Raw genomic sequence first — 22,957 nt, 5'->3', positions numbered from 1 at the left:
GTAATAATGCAATAGAATTTTTTTAATGTTTGTTTCTTTATTTAGATTATTAAATTTTACTTTACTTTTCTCTAAAATTAAGGTATTTTTCAGACCTTGAATGTCCCTTGTCAACAGAAAACCAGAGATGGTCAAGTTTATATGGAGTATTTAACTGATGAAATACAGGATCATGTGTATCAGTCTCTTTTGCTCAAGTCTTATCGAATGTTTACTGTAAGTCATATTTGATTTAAGCATTTTTAATTTTGAAAATTATTGTCGCTTGTAATATTGAATAATAAGTTAAATATTAGAAAAGAAGTTTTATTTGTAAAAATTTTGTTTATGTATTTGCATGGTTATGTGCCCTAATATGTAATGAGCTAGCATTTTGATTGAGATTGCTATTCTAATCCATGTGGTTCTTTTCTGCATCCACATCATTTTCAGTGTTATGCATATTAACTACCATTTTATGAGTTTAATTTGCTCTTATTTATTGCTAAGTAGTTTAATGTGCTAGAAGCTTAAAAAAAATTCTCATCACAAGCAAGAAGGAAATGGTTAAGTCATGAAAAACTTTACTTGGTGTTCAGCATTTCATCCTCAATCTCAGCATACATGGAATATTTTCCTTCAATATCTTTACCTTAGCAAAAAAAATTCTGATATCTTGTTACTAAAGCATTGCTTTTCTGTTAGATTTATAGCCAAATCATTGAAAAACATCATTCCTATTTTGAAGGTGAATATTAGTATGTTTTTATGTTTTTTGTTATGTAAGTAGAAATAGTTTGATAAACAGTTATTTGGTGAGTAATATAAATTCCCTTTGCATTTAAGCCTGAGCTTAATTAAAAATTAATTATTTAATGTGGAAAAAGGAGATTGTTGAGTTTGCGAAAAGTTTTACGAAATAAGGGGTGGGTTTTTTAGAACTCTTTAATATTTAATCCTTTGATGCACGTGATATTATTTTTATAATGTTTAAACTAAAAAACTCTAGAAATAGAATATTATGATCCTAGAAACAAATAATATATGAATTAAAAAAATACTCTTGCTCATTGATCTCTGGGTGGTGGTACCACTTTTTTCATCTGTTGAGCCAGGTAGCACTAGCAGTAAATCCAGGCTCTGCTTGAAATTCATCATAAAATTTTAGGGACTTTCTGTTGTAAAATTGGTCTTGAAATGGGGTTCCCTGTTCCCTTTGATGCCCGAACCACAAATAAAGCGTCTCACTCACTTTTCTTTTCAACTTTCATACTTTTTCTTTCCTTTAAACTATCCATGTATACCTTTTTTACATACACCAAAACTCGATTTCGGACCTCTTCTTTTCCCACCCTGCCAAAATAGTCAGTCCAGCACACCTAAATCCATGGTAATTTTGTTTACACTTTCCCATTTGTCTGGTCTGTTAAAAGGCATCTAGTTTCGTTTCCATTGTCACGTCAGTTTGTTTTCTTTTCTTTTCTAATGACATTTTCCCTTTATAAAATATCGAAAGTTTCCCAAAATATGTAACTCTTATATGCCTGGATGTGAACTGAGGAATGATACATGCAATGAACTGGTTTGAGTTTAGTGTTCAATAAGATGCAATCATAAAACTTCAGACCAGTGGCGTAGCTAGGGTGGGGCAACGAGGGACATCTGTCCTCGGGCGCAGCATACAGGCGGTGCCAAATTGATGCTACGAAATTTTTTAATGAAATGTTTTCCATTCATGGCACACAGAAAAGGCACAAATTCTTCAGTTGTCCCCAGGTGCTGGAATCCTAGCTACGCCACTGCTTCAGACAAGTCTCCTAACATTTCGCAGCAATAGAAAGGAATGTGAGCGAGTGGCCAGCTGCTACCTGACTTTCTTCATGTCCTTGAAAGAAGCAAACAGCATTGCCAAGTGTTACAAAATATCTTGAATTTTGTTAGGCAGTTTTAAGAATTAATGGTACAATGTGAAAACGACAAAAATTACGAAAAAAGAACACTCAAATCTTTGAATAGAACTGAATAGACATGCACGTAAATAATAATTATATGTACTGTATGTAATATTTGCTCTGTTTGGCTTAGAGATATCTTTAAAAAGTTGTTGAGTGATACGGAACGTCGAGATATCAGGAGTCGTTTGCGGGACTCTATTGTACCTGGAAGTTTATTTGAACCACAGCTTGTGGATGAACTTAAAACAATGTGTCGTAAACTTAAGAAATAAATACATAGTTGGCCTATAAATGTGAATACCACTTATTATTGAATTTGATACGTATATCTATGATTTCTTAAAATATCACTTGCTCCTAAATTCCAATAATTGCAAGGCAGGAATAACCTCCCAATAGCAATGAGCAGTTTCGCTCGTAATAATTTTGCTCATAATAATTTTCATTTTGAAATGTTAAGAAGCTGCAGGATTTAATCTCTCTCTTGCATATTTAAGATTTCCATAAACGGATGCTTAATTTTTCATGATCATCTCTTGTTGAATAACATACTTAGTGTTCGCTGGCTATTTGTAGTATATAAAAAATCATTTTTGCTGAGATTCATGAATCTGTAAAAACCAGACTAAGAGTTTGATTTATAATCAGAAGACTTGATGCATTTAAGACTGATCAAAGCTTGTTAAATAAAAAAAATCTCCAGATGTACAAGGAGTTAAGTTAGTTCTCTCCTTCTGCGCAGTGAAAGGAGGGGTATGCTAGTCTTCACAATATGCCTGAATGTATGATGGATATTGTCATGCAGCATTGAGGTTACAGTCTTAAGAATTTCCCTTGGAGCTTTCTTTAGTATTGTAATTCCAAAAAATCTCGGTTATTATTTTCCAACAAAAATGTCCATTTTGACCATTCTAGAGTCCCTTTGAACAATGATATTGCATGACATTTGTATGTACTGACAGAAGGACTTTTTTTCTTTCTTTCTTTTTTTTTTTTTTACCCAAAAACAGAAATGAATTTAAAATGGATTCAAAAGAGATTTTTTCGTGACAGCTCATATAACCATATGTATCTCATATAACCAGAAAACAAGTAGCCGTAGAACTTTTGTACATGGGATTGCTATAACATGTAGTTGTCCACCTCCTTTTTCATTGCAATTTTCTGCACCAAACATATATATAGTTGTTTATGCGGTACTAAGCCTAACAAAGCTGCCATTTGTTTACATTTGACACTCTTAGTAGAATAGTGAATTAAGTCAGTTTGTGCACCAACTTCAGCGTTATTTTGCCAAATGAGACCAAAAATAAAGTTTCAGTTTTGTGAATCGAAAAAGCTATCTTCTTGGACCGCTGGCCGAATTTTTTTTTTGTTTGTTTGAATTGGCTTGTTTTTGTATAGAAACTGTAATTTTAATTAAAATTTTTTAAAACTATTTTTAACTGTATACAGTGCTTTAGATTTTTCTATATATTAAAATATTTAATGAAGTTGTTTTGAGTTTTTATGTATTTTTGCCTTGTCACAAAACGAGAACTGATTAATTGAATGAGAAATATATCTTTAGTGGAATTCAAGGAAATAAGTTTAAATGAAATGTAGCAAAAAAATGTGTATAATTTTAATAGGCCATAAAAGGAAGTCATGTGGTGTCCACATTAGTTATTTGTAGAGTTGGAATTTCATGTCAGCCAGAGTTTAATCCTTTTTCTAACAGTATAGAAATGCTATTAATTTCCCTTTTGCCGTGTCAAAGAACGTTTTTTCTAGCTGCAAAGTAACTTAATTATTTGGTTAGAAAATGGTTTCGGAAGAGAGCATTTTCAATTCTCATTTCACAGGCAAAAAAAGTTCAAAATCAGGAGTCTAATAACATTTTTCTTTTTAAAAGAAATTTTCTTTTCTCGCACTGTGTAGAACGAATAATATGATACTCAAGTAAAAGCAAGTATGCAGGTAATTGTTTTTTGTTCTCATTATCTGAGTTCCCTACCTCTTTTTCCAAATGCATCATTATCCACAATAGTATCAACTCGTCCTGCAATTTATTTCATTTTTTAAAAACTACCGACTAGCAAATCATCTTTTTATTTTCATCTGTTGAATAATTGTGTTTGTTTCGGGGGGGGGCATCATTTTCCAATTTTATCTAGCCCTAAATAAGTGAAGCCTGAAGATTTGTTTTTTTTTTGTTTATTCTATCTTATGTCTCAAAATATTTATTTTTACAACTTTTTTTTTCTTTATAAAATATAAACATCTTTTTAATCATAAGCAGCTTTCTCAGTGTCATTTAAAAATTCTTTTTGTTCTATCCTACCTGACATTAAAAATGCAACATCAAAAAGGAGTGGCCCAAAAATTACACAAATTTCAGGGTAGACGCACATCACCAAGTTATGTGAATTTCACAGTTATCCTGTGCACGTTGAAGATATAAGTGAAGGAACCTGCAGAATGTTAAATTATTGTGCCATTATTTCTGCTAGGGAAATTATCGAAGAAAATTTGTTTTTTTCTCAGGGGATGTGTGTAATAGCAGAGAATGCTAGGCCATCGTTAACCGGGGAAATCATTGTAGAAAATGTGTTTTTTCTTAGAGAAAGTGTCTAATAGCAGAGAATGGCAGGCCGTTGTCAGTGGAGGCTGTTCCAGTAGACAGACAATTTTACGAGGGGCATGGTGATCAGACCGAGAAAGGCAGGTTGGTCCATACGGCAAATCTCAGCTGACACACACCTTAATGCATCCACAGTACACCAGCTGTGCCAACGATGGTTGGAACAAGGAAATGTGGCAAGTTCGACGGGTGCCGGTGCAGCCAGAGTGACTTCGGCACGTATGGATTGACACATCCGGCGACAAGTGGTGGCACACTCGCAAGCCACGTCTACCTCCATTCTGCAGCATGTTCAAGACACCCTGGATGCTCCAGTATTGACCAGAGCTATTTGCCGTCGATTGGTGGCTAGTGGCCTGCATTTGCGACAAGAAGACTGGAATTGACCCCATACCATGAACTCCCAACGTCTGCAATGGTGCTGGGCTAGAGCAATGTGGACAACAGAGTGGCACATGGGTCCTGTTCTCAGATGAGTCAAGCTTCTGTTTCTCCAGTGATAGTCTCCTTGCGTGATCAATGTGTGACGTCGATGTGGAGATAGGTCTAATCCGGCAGCAATTGTGGAACTCCCCACTGCGCTACACTGCTGCATTATAGTTTGGGGTGCAATTGCATACGATCCCAAGTCACCTCTAGTTCATATTCAGGGCACTATGACGGCCCAATAATACGTGGATCATGTACTGCAGCTGGTGACACTCCCCTACCTTCAGGGAGTGGCAAATGCCCTTTATCAGCAGTATAACGTCCGACCACACACTGCTCGCATGAGCCAATATGTTCTGCAAGGTGTACAGTGCTTTTGTGACCACCGTTCTCTCCTGATCTCTCACCAATGGAACACGTTACGGATGCGATTGGATGCCATTTGCAGACCCTACAGTTGCTGCATTCTGAAGACGAACTGTGAAAAATGGTTGACAGGGAATGGAGAGCCTTTCCTCAGGACACCATCTGTAGTCTCACTGACTCTGCTTCATGTATCGTCGTCCAAGGTGGTCCTACAACCTACTGAGCCAACACTGTGCTTGCTGTGTATTACACGTATCATTTTGAAATAAAGATCACCTATTGTTCGTTGCCATCTGTCTCTCTTTGCTAAGTTTCATCACTTTCTGGCCACTGAATTAAAAATTTTCATTGTGTACTGTTTTCTACCTGTTCAGTTAAATAATCACAGTTCTTGTCTCCACATTACAATTATTTACAATAACAGCAAAGCTGGTTAGCAGCACTTAGAATTTTTAGAAGACATTTATTCCATTTCTTAATAGAAGAAGAGTTGTGCTGTTAAACAGATCTCTTGATATGAATGCAAAAACTAGAGATTTAATTGTTTAATGAGAGAAAACATTAGTATTATCACCGTTAAAAATTATTATTGTATATTTTGAACTATTTGTCTTATGTTGGTTAACAAATTCTAAACAAAACTTTAGCAAAGTCACACTAGAAAAAAATTGAACACTAAGTAGGATGGCCAAAATTTATGTTTGAAACAGCTTCATATTTGGGAGTTTTCTTTACTTTTGTCTGTTATAAGCCAGATTTCTGTAACTACTCTTTTAATTCACCTTGCCATTATGATGTATTTAATAATTTTATCAACAAAATTAGTTATATATTGTAGTTTTGTTATTTTTTATTTGTTTCACTAAAAATGTGCCTAGAGTATTTCAGGTTTTATTTTCTTTCTTGTATAGCTAATGAATGGTACTTTTAATTCTGTTGTTGGAGAGGACAAAGACATTGCATCATTGAAGAAAAGCTTGTGCCAGTTTTTTGATTCTGTATGTATAAGTTGATCCTCAATGACTTTTATTATATCTTTGTTCTTATGCATAAGGTATTTTTTTTAAATCAATAGGTGGGAGACAAGTATTATTCCATAAATTAAGTACTGAAAGTAAATATACAATTTGAAAAATTCTTGCAAGATTTTTAATTTTAATTTTCTGATACATTTTTAGGAGAAAAACATAAGGAGGGGATGGGGACTTCATAGTGTTCACCAATTTTCAGTTCAATTTCAGTCACCAATTAAGTGAAACTAGGTTAATGAATTAGAGATTTACATAGTTAACTGTCAATACAACATGTTTAAAATTAGGCTTTAATACAATGTTCAATCAATAGAAAATTCTAAAATTTTTGATAAATGCCGATTTTTAATGCTAAAAATAATTAAGTTTTAAACATAATTAATCCAGACTTTAAAATTTAAGATTCAGATTTCTCTCTAGAAACTTTTAGACATGAAATTGATTTGAAATTGTAATAGCTTGTCTTTTATTTTTTCTAGTACCTCTTAAATTTAAAGTCAAGTGATGCTGATCTTCTGGATGTTTTTCAAGGAATCCATTTTTTACCCCTTGAGCGATATTCCTTTCTAAAAATACTATGTTTTATAAACCAAATTCAAGAGAAGTTTAGGTAATATATTTTTGTAAATATGTTATTTTTAATAAAAGTTTTTATAGAAATATTTCAATTATTCATTTTGGAGAACAACATAATTTAAAATATTTACTTACCATGTCTTATTGTAATAGTTTATTTGTGAAATTGTAATCATGATAGCTACTTCAGCCAATAATTAGTAATATATATAATAATAAAGTAATTGTTATTTGCAGTGCTAAATAATTAATTTAAAAATAAGTAAATTAATATTATGACAGAAAAGCTGTAAAAAACACTCTTTTAAAATATTTCTTGTCATTCATTGTCTTTCCGTTATTTAATTAATATCACAGGAAATGGGAGAAAAAAAATTGTTTGTCATTTTCTTAACAATTAGTAGAACAGGTGGGAAATTCAAACTTTGCAATATATGATACAAGGGCTGGGAAATTGAAAGTATTATGGGATTAATTACAACTCTTTACCTGTTATCACAAATACAAAATCTGCTTTCTGATTCATAACATAATATGAAACCTAAAATATTTTTGTGTGTGTTCTATATATATATCATAGCTGCCAACTCTCCTGGTTTTTCATCAAATCCCCCAGTAGGTCACTGAATACACTGAATATCCCAGTTTTTAATCTTTAGCCCTTACTAATGAAAATGTTTCCTAGCACTTCAATAATGAAATTTTTTCCTCCTCCATCTGTAATGATTTTCAGAATAATTTTTCTTATTGAATTTTATTTCTTCTTAATTGCATTTTTATCTTACATTTTATTGATCTTAGAGCTGTCTTAATCTACTATAGACATTCATAGATTTTTTATATGAAGATTCTAGTAAAGTTTAACTTTTAATAAATGGTTTTATTTAATTTTGTTTACTTCAATATATGGTACAATTTGCACAAAAAAGGGGGGGACAGTTCTATACTCCATTTCTACTGGACCAATTGTCGAATCTTAATTTGCGTTTTCCATGTCTCAAAAGTGCGACTTAAGATATACATTAGCTTTTATATATAGCATAGTTATATTATAGGTATTTTCACTCAAAATTGAACTTTTTTTTAAATGACATACTAATTTTTTTTCTATATTTCAATTTTTTGACTCAAATTATGCCTAGATATTAAATTTTGTAATTTTTGGTGAGGAATTTATAGAGAAATATAAAAATTTATCTTGGCACATTTTTTTTTTCAATTTGCACCAAGAATAATTCACTTGGCAAACTTCCTAATTTATAGCAACCTTTTTTTTAATGTATGCGAGTGGAAAAAAGGTCATCGTTCATGCTTTTAAATAATTTTAATAAACTGCATAAACCACATTTGGCATTATTATCGCTTATAACAAATATGCCAAATTTCAAAACATGGCAATATATAATTTCACTTATATCTCAGGAAATTTTGAATTAAAAAACTTAATTTTTTTGCAAGTATGCTTATAAATACATTTTTAAGATGATAAAAAATTCTTAGGTTATAATTCAAAATTGTTTTTGAAAAATAAAAAAATTTTTTTAGAAATACAAATTTTAAAAATGAATCATAAAAAATGAGCAAATTTTATTTGGAATGAACCTAAATTTCGAAATATGAAAGGAAGAATCAAATTGTTTAATAAAAAAGGAGATATTAATAAATATATATCAAACTCAATTAGCATAGAAGAGCTAAAATTTTGAGAGCTAATTTTTTAAAAACTACTTCTGTGAGTTTTACAAAACTTGGCACTTTGGCATAATTTTAATCGGAAAATAGAAATATGGAAAAAAATTGGCATTTTATTTCAGAAAAGGCTTGATTTTGTGTCACAATACATATGTTAGAACAATACTATATATAAATCTAATATATATTCTAAGTCGTGCTTTTGAGACATGGAAAACACAAGTTAAATTTTGACAATCGGTCTAGTAGATAAGAAGATAAACTGTCGCCCCTTTTTTTTGTGCAAGGTGTACATTACTAAGTTTATCCACATAAATTCTGCATACATTAATTAATAATTCTATTTTCATCTTATTTAAAGCTACTTTGATGTATAATGGCTTGCTTATGGTACTGAGAATTTTCTCAACACAAAAATGTTTGAAAATTAAAAAATGAAATTAGCCAAAGAACATAATATTTAAGATATCCAATAAAATGCTGATATATTTTATATTAGAATTAAGTTGTAGGGTTTATATTTATTTTAACTAACATTTATTTTAAGTTTAAACTATCTTTCCTGTCAATCCTTACTTTCCCCTGGAACTGCCAATGCCAGAATATGTAAATTTGAGTAGAACGCGCAAGCATTCAAATTATCAGCGGAAGTAGTATGATTTAAATAGAAGGAAACAAGTTCGGTGAGAGAGAGTTATTCTTACTTAGCGAGCGCGGAGGTAGTTATAGAGATTTGAAAAACCCCGCGTTGCGGCCTATGTGCTTGGCGGGAAGTAGTTGCAATTGTTCCAGTGAGCTTCAAGTCTGCTGAATTAGCAGCCGTATTGTAAAACGCGGTGAGTTAGTTATTTGAGAGAGCCTCGTAGTTAGAATATTGTCTTTAATTTCTTTTCAGGTTTTTATTTTTATTTTGACTGCCGAGTTGGCACCGTTTGTAAGCGTCAAGAGAACGCAATTGTAAATTAGTACGTTGAATAAAAAGGGACTTAAACCCTTTATAAGACTCTGTGGTTTATACAAGCTTTCACAGTCACCTCTTGGTTGTGTGCTAGTTAGAGGCGCGCAACGTTATATTGGCGCCCGAACACTTATCGAACTGAAATGGCCGAAAACTGGATGGAAGCCGCTGGACAACACCAAGAAATGACAACGCAGTTAGAAGGATTTGGATACCTGGTCCAGACTTTGAGAGCATCAATCAAGCCAAACGTCTATTTCGACGGAAAAAATTCGGTGTCCGTATTTTTAGAAGGTATAGAAAACCACTTTCAGCTCTATCCTGTGCCCAAAAGACAAAAAGTTGCTATCGCCACATCAGCACTAAGAGGACAGGCCGCGCTATGGTGGAAAAATATAGGCAAATTTCTTCTAGGTGAATTTGGAAGCCCGACGTATACTTTTGAAAATTTCAAAAAATCGTTAGTAAAGGCCTTCCCCATAGTGAAAGATCGCGCACGGCTGGAAGCCGAGCTATATAGTTTCTATCAACAGGATACAGCACAATTGACGGACTTTATTTTACGAAAAATCAAGCTAACGGATATGTTGTATGGGAAAAAACCCGATGCGGAGATTATTGAAATAATATTACCAAGATTGTTACCCGCTGTCCAAGACTACTTTGAAATTAGAAACCCAACCACATTGCAGGAACTTTTCGAATTGGCGGTGAAGTTTCAAAATCGCAGAATCGCGGAAAGAGCGAGAGGGGAAACATATTCTCAAAGTACCAGAAGGAAGGAGGAAACAAGAAATGGAAATCGCTCATATGGGGGAAAGAACTATCAAGCTAACACATCGAAACTTGAAGGGCAAGGCCCAAAAAGAAAATTTGAAAATAAGCATCCGCGTACCCAGAAGACACAGATTGAAAGGAAAGCTTTAAACGACTAGAGGGGCCTGTGAAAGGGAGGGTCCAGACCCCGGAAGTTTTAGAAAAACCCTCAAATAGACATCTAAATACAGTCATCGTAAAAAACTCACAGCTACCAATTATACAAGTCCTGGTTGGCGATGTACCAGTAGAAGCCCTCATCGATACAGGGGCAGAAGGCAATTTCATGAGTGAAAAGTTCTTCAAAAAGAATTTTTATAGGATACGACTCTTTAAAACCAGAAATACGGAAATTATAGCAGCGCAAGGAAAAACATGTCACTGCATCGGGAAAGTAGCATTAAACGTACAGGTAAAAGAGGAAAATTTCAAAGTATTAATTTTTGTGGTGAAACACCTCCAACACTCTCTTATTTTAGGTATGGACTTTTTAAGGGCCGCAAGGGCCAAATTAAATTTTCAAGATAGTTCCGTGGTGCTGGAGATGGACCAGAGGGTGGTGGAACCGGTGTAGACACCTGAATTGGACCTTAGCCATTTGAATGACCAGGAAAGTAAAGCAATACAGCAAGTGGTGAGTAATTTTTCTCATTTGTTTTCAGAAAAGCCGGGAAACTGTCAGATTGTAACTCACAAGATTCAATTAAATGCCGAAAAACCTTGTAGGACTAAACCTTACCGCTATGACAAACAAAAAGACGTAATCATCGAAGAACATATTCAGGAGATGTTAAAGAATAAAATAATAACGCCCATAAATAGTGAATACGCGAGTCCAGTCGTACTATGTAGGAAAAAGAACGAGTTTCCTCCTTCGGATAAAAGGGCTTGGAGGTTTGCTATCGATTATAGAAAACTAAATATCATAACTAAATTCCCAGTTTACCCTTTGCCGGTTATAGACGAGATCATTAGACAGATCAAATCGACGAGATATATGTCTACTTTGGACTTAACGTCTGGCTACTATCAAATAGCTATGAGACCCGAAGATATACATAAAACCGCGTTTATAACAAAATCGGGCACTTATGCATTTTTACGCATGCCTGTTGGGTTGTGTGGGGCCCCATCAACATTCCAGAGAGCTATGGACATTGTTCTAAAGCCTGTCCTAGGAAAATCAACTTTAATTTATCTAGATGATATAATTATAACGAGTAGTACGTTGGAACAACACATTAATGACCTCGAACAAGTTTTTAAATTATTAAAAGAGGCCGGTCTTACAATTAACGCCTCAAAATGCAAGTTCGCAACTAGAGAACTTAAATGTTTCGGTTATAAAATTTCGCAAAAGGGTATAGAAACGCAAGATTCAAAAATAAAAGCTATTAAGAATTTCCCACCGCCCAACACCGCCAAGAAACTTTCGTCTTTCCTTGGATTATGTTCTTACTATCGATCTTTCATAAAAGATTTCGCTAATATTGTTGAACCACTCTTAGTAATCAAAAGAAAAAAGAGTAAATTTACGTGGACAGCGGAAGCTAACACGGCTTTTGAAAGATTAAAAGAAGCGCTTATTAATGCCCCTGTTTTAAAATTCCCTGAGGGGGACGAAAACCTGGAAATTGCGGCAGATGCATCAGACTATGCGGTGGGTGCGGTTCTTATGCAAAATAACCATCCGCTGGCATTTTTTAGTAAAACATTGAATCAAACACAAAGGAATTATACAGCTACAGAAAGAGAAACATTAGCCGTATTAATGGCTGTACACAAATTTCGAGTTTATTTCGGCAAATCGCCAGTAACTGTCTTTTCGGATCATGCAGCTGTTGGTAGACTTTACTCGGGAAAAAACCTAACGCCCAGGTTAATAAGATGGGCTTTAAAACTCCAAGAATATAATATCACAATAAAATATAAACCGGGTAAGGAAAACAATGTAGCTGACGCACTTTCTCGTATAAAACTGGACGAGGAAGGTAATGAACTTAAATGCGCTGTGTTGACTTCAAAAATTTTAGATTCTAGAGATACGGTTATTACTGAACTGAAAGCTGATCCTGAATTTGGAAATATCTATGCTTATTTGAAAGACCCTGAAGGCTTTGAGCATACAGATATCGATGCGATAAGAAATAGAGCAAAAAACTATGAAATAATAGATAATTTATTATTCTATACGAAAACAACGAACAAAAATCTTGAGTATAAGCCAGTCATCCCAGCCTCGCTTCGATTAAGCATTTTGAGGGAGTTGCACGAAAAAAAAACAGCGGGCCACCTCGGAGTCAGAAAGACTTTAGAAAGGGTACGCGAGGCGGTATATTTCCCGCAATTATACAAAATAGTAACGGCGTATGTCAGGTCCTGCAATCAATGTCAGTTAATAAATGATATTAATTACAGCCCGGTCGGGTACTTAAATAGCATTCGCGCTACATTTCCGAATGAAATTTTAGGCATAGATCTTCTTGGTCCTTTTCCCCAGAGTGAGTTAAATAAAAATCGTTTTCTTTTAGTAATAGTAGATCATTTTTCAAAATGGATAGAAATTGTTCCACTTAAACGCGCGTCAGCCAAAACAGTCGCAGATGCATTCTTACACAGATACATTTTAAAATACGGTGCACCGATAAAAGTCATTAGCGATAACGGAAAACAATTCATTAGTCAAATATTTGAAAACATATGCAATGGACTTGATATACGCCATATCAAAATGGTTCCGTATAGACCACAGGCTAACATAGCAGAAAGAGTTAATAAAAACATTGTAAAAATAATTCGCAGTTACGTTAGCACACATCACAAGCGCTGGGATGGCTACATAAACGAATTAGCTTATGCTTTAAGAACGGCACATCATGATACTACGGGAAAAACTCCAGCAGAATTATTTTTAGGCAGAAAGTTAATTACGCCTTTAGATAAATTATTCTTTGTGCAACAAAGAGAGCAGGAATTCAAACAAAAGGACGTGCAAAAACTAATTGATCAGGCGCTTAAAACCTCGGATACGGCAAGAAATAGGCAGAAAATTTATTACGATAAAAAACGCCGTGAAGCAGATTTTAAAGTTGGTGATAAAGTATTGAAACGGAAATTTTCTTTATCAAGTGCCCCAGACAATTTTATGGCAAAGCTAGCTCCAAAGTTTGAAGGCCCCTATGTAATTCAGGAAATCAAAGGAGTAGTTTTATATCTTAAAAACGAGAGAGGGAAAATCTGTAAAGCAAGTCTCGACCAGGTGAAAAAATACTATAATCCCAATGATTTTGAAATCCTTAAAAGTTTCTTGCAGGACTCAAGTCTAAACGAAATAGAAGGGCCAGAGACTGCAACAACTATTCCACCACCCAAGAAACGGAGAACTGAAGAGAGACCTAGCACTTCTACAACCCGGACGTCGGTATCAAAAAGAAAAAATGATTATCAAACTCCGGCGTTTAAGAAAAACAAAAGTACAGATGAACCGGGTAAAGAAACCGTGGTAAAAAGAAAAACACCACCTACAAAGGATGGCAGGAGGAATTACACATCAAGAAGAACGCGCACACGGCCACAGAGTCAGGTGCCAGCAAGGCCGCCGTTCCAGAAACTGAAACGCCAACAGGAAGCACAGAAGTACGAGGAACAGAAGAAATTCAAGGACTCCAGACCGGAGGACGTCAAGACCAGCCGTCCCAGGCAGAAACGCAAAAGCCAACAACCAGACGATTACTCCGTCAAGAGGCCAGCATGTAGAGGACGCAAAAGAAAGATCAACGGGGACAACAATTGGAGATCAACAAGGAGAAGATTGACATCCATGACACCTCTAACTTGGGATCAATTTTGTCAAAAACGGATGACGGAGTTTCAAGCATCGAAAACTCAAAGATAAGTTAAAACCTTCTATAAATATTTTTCTCTTTTGTTCCGAAATGTTATGCATAAGTACGAAGTTCTATGTTTTGACGAAAGTCAATATGTCTCGGTTGAGACTCAGTTTTGTTTTACTTTATTTAGCTAAGGCAAAAGTATTATTTTCTTTAAGTGTAAAAGCTAAAAACAAGCATTTTCTGTTGGTCGAAAGACTAATTCTGTTATGTTAAAGCCAAAATTTGGCCGGAGATAAAAATAACTTCGTATTCTTGTATGTACTAATAAGAATTTTAGTTTCAGTGCCGCCAGCTTGGCGAAGGATGAGTAAAGTAAAAATTTATTTTCTCTTATTCATTTTATGGTAAATTGTAAAAAGCATATGTATTAAACTTTTGTAAATGTATGTAAATACTTGCATGTTATGTAAAAGTAGAATTTAGTCTAGAAGCATAAAATTGTAGATGCTAAAAGTGAATGCTTAAGCAATGAAGTCAAAATTTAAGTATTAAACTGTAAAGTCATGCTTTAGAGCGAAAGCCTGCATGTTTAAAAGATGAATGAGGGGGAAGTTAGAATGAATGTGTTTTGTAGGGTTCTCCACCTACATTTGAATTTTTAAGAATATTAAAGTAGCTCATTGAGTTGTAGAATGTCGAGTAAGGTGTGTCTATTTGGTTGTTGAATTCTAACAAATCATGGTGGTTAGGGAAAGTGTTGTAAGACTAAAACACGAATATTCCCGTTTGACACCACACACGGTGTAGAGCCAGGGTAAAGTTAAATTAATGCTTGAAAAATTGAATGAATGTGAAGTAAGCAATAACTAAGAAAAACGAAACGTTAAAAACAAAAATTTATTGTGTCAAGAAAGTGTAAATTATAATGTATGTAGAAAGATACTGATACTTATTCCTTCCAGATGCTGGAAGGAAAGACCAAGATTGATTGATGAAGTCCAGGAAAAGTTGCTGTAAGAAGAAACCTTTGTAAAGAGTAACAGAATTTTAATTGTTACATAAGATTATTTTTGTGTAAACGAGGCTTTCGCCAGTTAGTTCAGAATTAGATAAACTTACAACAGGTCGTTTGTAGGACCTGCTTCCAAGTTTTCCAAATTCTGGCAGCGGCAAATGTAGGGTTTATATTTATTTTAACTAACATTTATTTTAAGTTTAAACTATCTTTCCTGTCAATCCTTACTTTCCCCTGGAACTGCCAATGCCAGAATATGTAAATTTGAGTAGAACGCGCAAGCATTCAAATTATCAGCGGAAGTAGTATGATTTAAATAGAAGGAAACAAGTTCGGTGAGAGAGAGTTATTCTTACTTAGCGAGCGCGGAGGTAGTTATAGAGATTTGAAAAACCCCGCGTTGCGGCCTATGTGCTTGGCGGGAAGTAGTTGCAATTGTTCCAGTGAGCTTCAAGTCTGCTGAATTAGCAGCCGTATTGTAAAACGCGGTGAGTTAGTTATTTGAGAGAGCCTCGTAGTTAGAATATTGTCTTTAATTTCTTTTCAGGTTTTTATTTTTATTTTGACTGCCGAGTTGGCACCGTTTGTAAGCGTCAAGAGAACGCAATTGTAAATTAGTACGTTGAATAAAAAGGGACTTAAACCCTTTATAAGACTCTGTGGTTTATACAAGCTTTCACAGTCACCTCTTGGTTGCGTGCTAGTTAGAGGCGCGCAACGTTATAAAGTTGCAAATGGTTCCATAACCTGAACATAACGTAATTAATTTATAAAATGAATTAAAGTCAGTTTTGAGTTTGTTTCAAATGGTTGTGCTGTGCAGCTTGAAATATTCCCGATTTCTTCCATTTTTCTTGCTAAAAATGTCTTGATTTTTAAGATTTTAAGTTTGGCAGCTTTGATATATATATGGACTCAAACATATTATAAATTAAAAAATAAATATTTTCATGTCTGTTAAATGATTTCTACAGATCAACACCAAAAATAGGGTTTTCCTCCCAACTAGATAAGGTTTCCAAAAAGCATGCATTTGCTATAACTCCTAAAACATCATTGTGAACTATCTTATACAGATAAAAATGTATGAAAAAAGGAATGATCTCTAAGTATTGTAAGTTAATTAAGATACCACAGAAATATAAAAATACATTCTATTTCTTGGTTGAAAGATTTTTCATTTCACTGAAGTGATCCTATATCAAACTTACATGCTGCTACTAGCAAGTACATTAAATTCTCAACCTAGACTTGACGTGCTATTGTTACCAGTGTAGACTTCCAGAATAACAATAATAATAGTAATTTAAAAGAATAAAAAAACTATCTGAATTATATTACATAATCCAAACATTTTCATAACATAAAAGTCTTTCAGATTTGATGAATGAGAGTATTAATAACTAACTTTTCTTAAAATATTAACTCTTTCGGCTCTGAGTAGTAAGTAACTCATTAGTTAGATGTATGTTGGTGTTGACTTGTACGAAGTGTGACAAAAAAAAAAAAAAAAAAAAAAAAAAAAAAAAAAAAAAAAAGACTGGTCCAATAAATCATTGTACTTAGAGAATCAGTTCTCCGTGACATTTTCACCTTCAAAGTAGTCCCCTTCAGCATTCACACACTTCTGCATTCAGTGCTGCCATTGCTGGTAACAGTTCTGGAACGAAGTTTTGGGAAGGCCCTTCAGGATATTTTCTGTTTTTGCCTGAAACTCTTCAACTGACTTAAAATGGCTTTCTTTAAGCAAGATTTAACTTTAGGGAATAAAAAAAAGTTACATTGAGCCAAATCAGGTGAATACTCTATTACAATAAAGTTTTTGTTGGTCAGAAACTGCTTGACGATAGGGCCGTGTGAGTGGGTGCATTGTCCTGGTGCAACAGCCATCCATCATTCCACAACTGTGGCCTTTTTTCTCTAATTTTTTCACAAAGTCTTTTTAGTACTTCAGTGTAGTAGTGTTGATTAGCAGTCTGACCAATGGGAACCCACGCAGTCATTACAGTTCCATTAATGCTAAAGAAGACACTTATCATTTCCTTGAATTTTGATTTTGACATGCGTGTTTTGCCCCTTCTGCCTAAAAACCGCTTATGCCATTCAAACACACGTGCATGAGATAAAGTTTTATCTCCATAAGCCTCAGTTAACATTTGAAGTGTTTCCATGGCTGATTTCTTAAGTTTTACAAGAAACTTGATGTTGATTCTCCGTTTGGTTTTTACATTAGGCATTTTTTCCAGCTCAATGAGGCAGTATTTCCAACTAATGTGACCGGTTAAGTCGAAACTGGTCGCATGGATATAGGAGGTGTGTGGGATGACGTCACCAAAACAGTTGTTGCCAATTCCACTCTTTTTTTTCAACTTACGCAGTCTCTCTCTCTCTCTCTCTCTCTTTTTTTTTTTTTTTTTTTTTGTGTGTGTGTGTATGTCACACATTGTATATTATGACAGAATGCAGATCATGTTCAGTAAATTTAAACTTGCAATACAAAATATGCGATTATAGTTGAAATAGTTTAAAAAATAAATAATGAAGTATTTTATTTCATTGAATATTCACATTATCATTAATGTTAATTTTTATTACCAATAATTAGGAAGAGAAATTAAAAATGTTTGAAAAGTGGATAATTAAAATAAAATCGCAGATCACAAACATTCTTGTTACAAACAAGTCAGTTCATGAACAAATTTTCTGAACAAAAAGTCCCTCAGATGATAAATGGTGTCTCTAAGTTATGAATATACAACAAATGAAACAGTCTGCAATAAATGATTTTTAGATATGTGTTTTAGATAACCTGTGCAACAGAATTAACACTCATTAACTGAAACATAGTTTTAATATTTTTTGTTGCAATGCCGTGCAGCAAGGGTCTTACGGGATAATGAATTCAGCTTGGAGGAAATTATCGCTGCATTCTGTTCCAGGTAGAAACTTTGAAGGCTTTGATACTGAGGATTTTCATTTATGATATTGCATCTTGTACTATAACTAAATAAACTGAATAACTGTAAGAAAAGGAAAGCACAAATCTTCAAATCAGCATCCGTTTTGTAAACTTTTTTTTTGCGACATGGTCTTTTGTTTCAGCTTTATTTTGATGCTCTAGTAGTAGTAAAATGAAATTTCATTTTGTGCTTTTACAAATACTCTTGCAATGTGGATTATACTTAAACTAGAAATTTCTAATCCATATTGATTAAAAAAAATTCAGCAAAACAGCAGCTGAAAATATTGAAGAGAAAATTACTGGATCAATAATCATGCTTTCCATTTATTCATAATGATGTGATTCTGTAACTACTGATTGTCCACAAATGACTAAGTGGTAGTTTGACTTAAGTTTTGATTCCAAGCAAATGGCCTGGCTGCATGGGCGTTTAGTGTGGATATGAGCTAGCTTCTCAAAGAAGGTCCTCCACAAATGCATCTTTTCCCTTAGATAGATAGCTCTAGTATGCTTTACCATAATGAAATAAAACTAAACCAAACCAAAACTAACTGTAACTACTCATGATGGATAATAAGTAAGTTACCACTTTTGGCACTTTCATGCATAATTACAACTAGTGTCCCATTAACCAAACTGTATCTATTGATTCAATTCTCCTCTTTTTTAAAATTTTATCCTTATGTTTATATACACAGATACTGAATGGCCATATATATTGATACACCTGCTAGTACCTCTGTGGGATCTTAAAACTGAGAAAAATAGTTTTTCATGAGTAGGAGGCTATTCTTCAGCAGTGACTACCATACTTCCTGCAGTACATAATTTTATTATGTTTAAATGTAAGATTTTTGTATTCCACAGGAAGATGCCTGACCTCTCAAATGTGCTTAATAATGTTGAGATGTGGTGATTTAAGTGGCAGGTACAGGTAGAAGCTGGCCCATCACCTCTGTAGTATCACAGGCGATTGAGGCATTAATGAACCTAGTTAACTGTTAAGTGTCTGTTCCAGCTTTGAGGGAGATCATCTCATGGAGCAGTCCAATGGTCTTGTTATCTCCCTTACTGCTCAAGAGGACCTTAGGCTCTGTGTGTTTTTTTAGTGCCCTCTTGCCACATAGACATTATATGCTTACAAACTTCCAAAATCTTAAATGTTCCTGTGACCACAATTTGGCATCTGCAGATTTCTGTGACTGTGCATTGTTCTATTAAAAGAAACTAACTCCATCTGAATGGAAGTAGGACATGAACAGTTGTAACCCATATGAAAGGATGAAGAACTTAGTGTTCATCTATTACAAAAATGTTTCTAGATGTGCAGACTCCATTTGAATGCTTGATAAATGAACTGCCCTTTATACTCTCTTCTCTAGGTATGAAATCTCTATATTCATATGTTTTTTTCTGCTCACAGATCCTTCGATATGCTCAAAACATCTAGAAATGGAAGTGATCAGACCAGAATACTTATCAAGGATTCAGAGTCTGAAATGTGAAGCTTATGTGAGCTGCTTTGCTGTGCCTCATACATTCCTAAAGGGTACTTTGTTTAGATATAGCTGTAACTAGATTCCATGTAATGAAAGGAATTTTGCACTATATTAATGCTGAAGTTTGTTGAAGTCCCACCACTGAATTCCATCATTACTTGAGCAGTATTTTATTTTAGCATGTGAAATGATTTCTATTCACTTGATGTTAATTGCTTTCATTCAATTCTTTTTATAGACTTTGTATTTGCATAAATTGAAAGTTTTGCTGGAATTCTTGTGATTGTGCTATAGTTTGGAAATAGTTGTATGGGAAAATCAAAGCTTACAATATATTTGAAATGTTATAACTCAACTCATGACTTGCAGCTGACACATTAAAAATTCTTCAGTCATTCTTAGGGCAAAAGCTGCTCCAGAGGCTTATACAGATGTCTGTCATTTTAATGCAAGTACTGGTGTTTATAAGCACACTGCCCCCATAAGTAGCCATCACTATTATTTATTATCTGCACCAGTTTTTTGGCTCTTGAATTTGTATAGAAAAGTAAAACCTGTGAAAAACAAGTTAATTTTAATGCAGAATAACTTTCATGATCCTTTGCCTAAATTAATGTTTATATGAAACATTTTTTTCTCATGATAGAAGTCAGATAAATTACATTCTGCATCGAAACAATAATGGCATAATTCATGTGCCAGATAAATATGTGAACAAAAATTAAAATAGTACTAGATGTCTGGTAACTGATTGTATGTCTTCAGAAATGTGCTGGTAGCTTTCCTGAAAATGTTTTAAATTTCGTGGCAGTGCAAAATATTCTAAATGATGGATGATTTATAGTCCATAATCACAAAAATTTTAAACTTTTTCACTACCCTGAAAAGATTGCTACTATGAGATAAAAAATAGAGAGAGAGATGTAAAAAATCAACTAAAAGGAGAGAATTTTCAGATATTTAAAATTATATAAAAATAGCAATTTTATTAATTGAAGAAATTGTAATTGAAGAAAAAATCCTGATTTTGCAACATGGGGAGGGGAGAGAACTCTGGATTAGTGTTTTTCAGTCCTGTGAATATTTCTTGAAATACTAAAATGAAAGCTTGTCACAGCAGGCCATTTCTGCAGGATTAAAAAATATGTTGCAGTGCATTAAGAAATCATAGTAAGTTAAAGTTGTCTAAAGTGATTCAGTCTAAAGTGAACATCTGAATGTTAACGGGTGGTTAAAAAGTGGTGCTGTTCAGAGATATACTTATCAGAGTGTTAAATGTCATCTGTATTTCCTTTCATATAATTTGTTAATAAGTACTGGTCAAGTTTATTTCTTTTCTTCTATCTCAACAGATCTTATCTTCATTGGGAATTATGTGTAGCTTTATTTAACTAGTAATACATATATCACTTCATTATTAACGTTATTTCTACTCATAGGCATATCGTGGGCATGCTGCTTTGTACTAAATATTAAAAAAAAATATATGAATGAATGAAAGCATTGTAGGTATTCGAATTTTAGACATAGTATCTGTGTATTATTATCATTCAGTACTATGTAACATATACAATAATGAAATGCACTCAATAGAAATTTAAAATTCACCAATTTCGAGGTCTAAATTGGAAATTTTTTCAGTTTGTGTTTATGACCAATTTATGTTGCATTTTGCTTGATTCATGCAGATAACATTATGGACAATCAGTTAATAAATTATTGATTTGTCTTGGTGCTGATAAAAATGAACTCTGACAGAAATTTGGGAATCTGTTCTTAAAATTTTACTCTTAATTTAGAAAAACTGCTAGTGTTTATACAAGGTGTAAATTCATATACAAGTTTTACTTTCTAATATCTCTAAGAGAAATAGAGAGCATTCAACTGAAATAAATTACAACCTCAGAGAAATCAAAGGACTAATGTTCAGTTTATTTAACAAGATTTTGAGAAAATTGGATTTAGAATAAAATAGAAAGGAAGGAAATTTCTCTATCTCAGAAAGCTCATAAATTTGAACTAATAATAATCGGGGTTTTTGCTTATTTATTTAGACATATTACAGTCTTGCGCTTCTCAGTATGCAATCCATTTGGGGAAAATAATCACTTTTCCCCCTATGTATAGGCTGATTTTGCATTTTGAAATACAAAGAAATTGCTGTTCCCTTTTTATGGCATTTATACAAATTGAACTGCAGTTTATGAGATCATCCCAAACAGTTAAAAATGTTCATGTTAAACTGTGCTTTCTTTCTCCTCATCAGTTCTTTGTAAAATTGTCTATTTGTTGAACTAGTAGACTGATCAAAGCCTGCAAATGGCAGTTCCTTTTTGTGAAATAAGGTACATAATTTATCAATCAGTTTAAAAACGTAGTTTTGAAGTTTCACCATTATTTTCATTTGCTTATTTAACAGAAGATCTCTTCATTGCTCATATGTGAAAAGCTCTAAATGAATTCTATTACAGTCTAAATTTCTAAAATTATAAATGCTGGAACTCTATGGAAGACTGGGCCATCCAGCAGCTGAGCAGTAAAATCGCTGAACATTTGTAATTTGGTCCGTGGTTCGAATCCCATGAACGGGCTGTCTTAAGGGGCATTTTCGTGCTTATTATACTTATATATTTTCCCCATGTGTAATGTGCATACAAGCCAGTTTTCCTTAGAAAGTCCTCCACAAAGGCATCCCTCCACTTAGGTAAATAGTCCTCGAGGCTTTGCCATAATCTTATAAACACACTATGGAAGACCAGCAGGAATGGGAAACAAAAATAAAAGAAGTCATACATAAAACAATGAATATTGAATAATTAAGTAAACTATAAAAAGCTAAAGATGTTAATAAATTAAATTAGTAGTAAATAGATGTTAAAGTAAAAAAAGGGGGGAGAAAATTAACGAAATAAAAAAAAGTAAAAAATTAAATGACATAAAACAGACATAAAGGTGAGTAAATTAATAAAAACAAAACATGATATTTAGGATAAAAACAAGGTAAGTATATGCATTTATGTGTTCAGATAAAATTACACCCTTACTCTGGTGTCTAATTCATTTGAAGCTATTTTGCCTATTTTTATTCCCCATTCTGATAGGATTGTGTTTTGGCATAGAGGATTTTTCTCCTCCTGCTCAAGTTTGTCCATTCTGTTCTTTCCAGCAAAATTGAAGCATTCATTCAGTATGCAGTTTGAATACCAATTTTATTAACTGCTAA

The 22,957-nt window shown here is 33.6% G+C and overlaps 1 protein-coding gene across 2 annotated transcripts in view; it reads left to right on the top strand.

Moving 5' to 3' along the window:
* The window catches only part of Ccz1 (vacuolar fusion protein CCZ1), a 107,451-nt gene that overhangs the window by 47,831 nt on the left and 36,663 nt on the right, over positions 1-22,957 (top strand). For both annotated transcript variants that reach the window (XM_085814515.1, XM_085814514.1), the window contains exons 4-6: positions 94-216; positions 6,264-6,350; positions 6,863-6,993. In XM_085814515.1, coding sequence (XP_085670641.1) covers positions 94-216; positions 6,264-6,350; positions 6,863-6,993 — 341 coding nt within the window. The remainder of the gene's footprint in view (positions 1-93; positions 217-6,263; positions 6,351-6,862; positions 6,994-22,957) is intronic.

Source organism: Stegodyphus dumicola, chromosome 4 (genome assembly GCF_044657685.1).
Source record: "Stegodyphus dumicola isolate Sdum_Otavi_A_Nest chromosome 4, ASM4465768v1".
Classification (NCBI taxonomy): domain Eukaryota; kingdom Metazoa; phylum Arthropoda; class Arachnida; order Araneae; family Eresidae; genus Stegodyphus; species Stegodyphus dumicola.
Note: the sequence above shows the minus strand (reverse complement) of the source record. Positions and strands in the feature narration are given on the sequence as shown.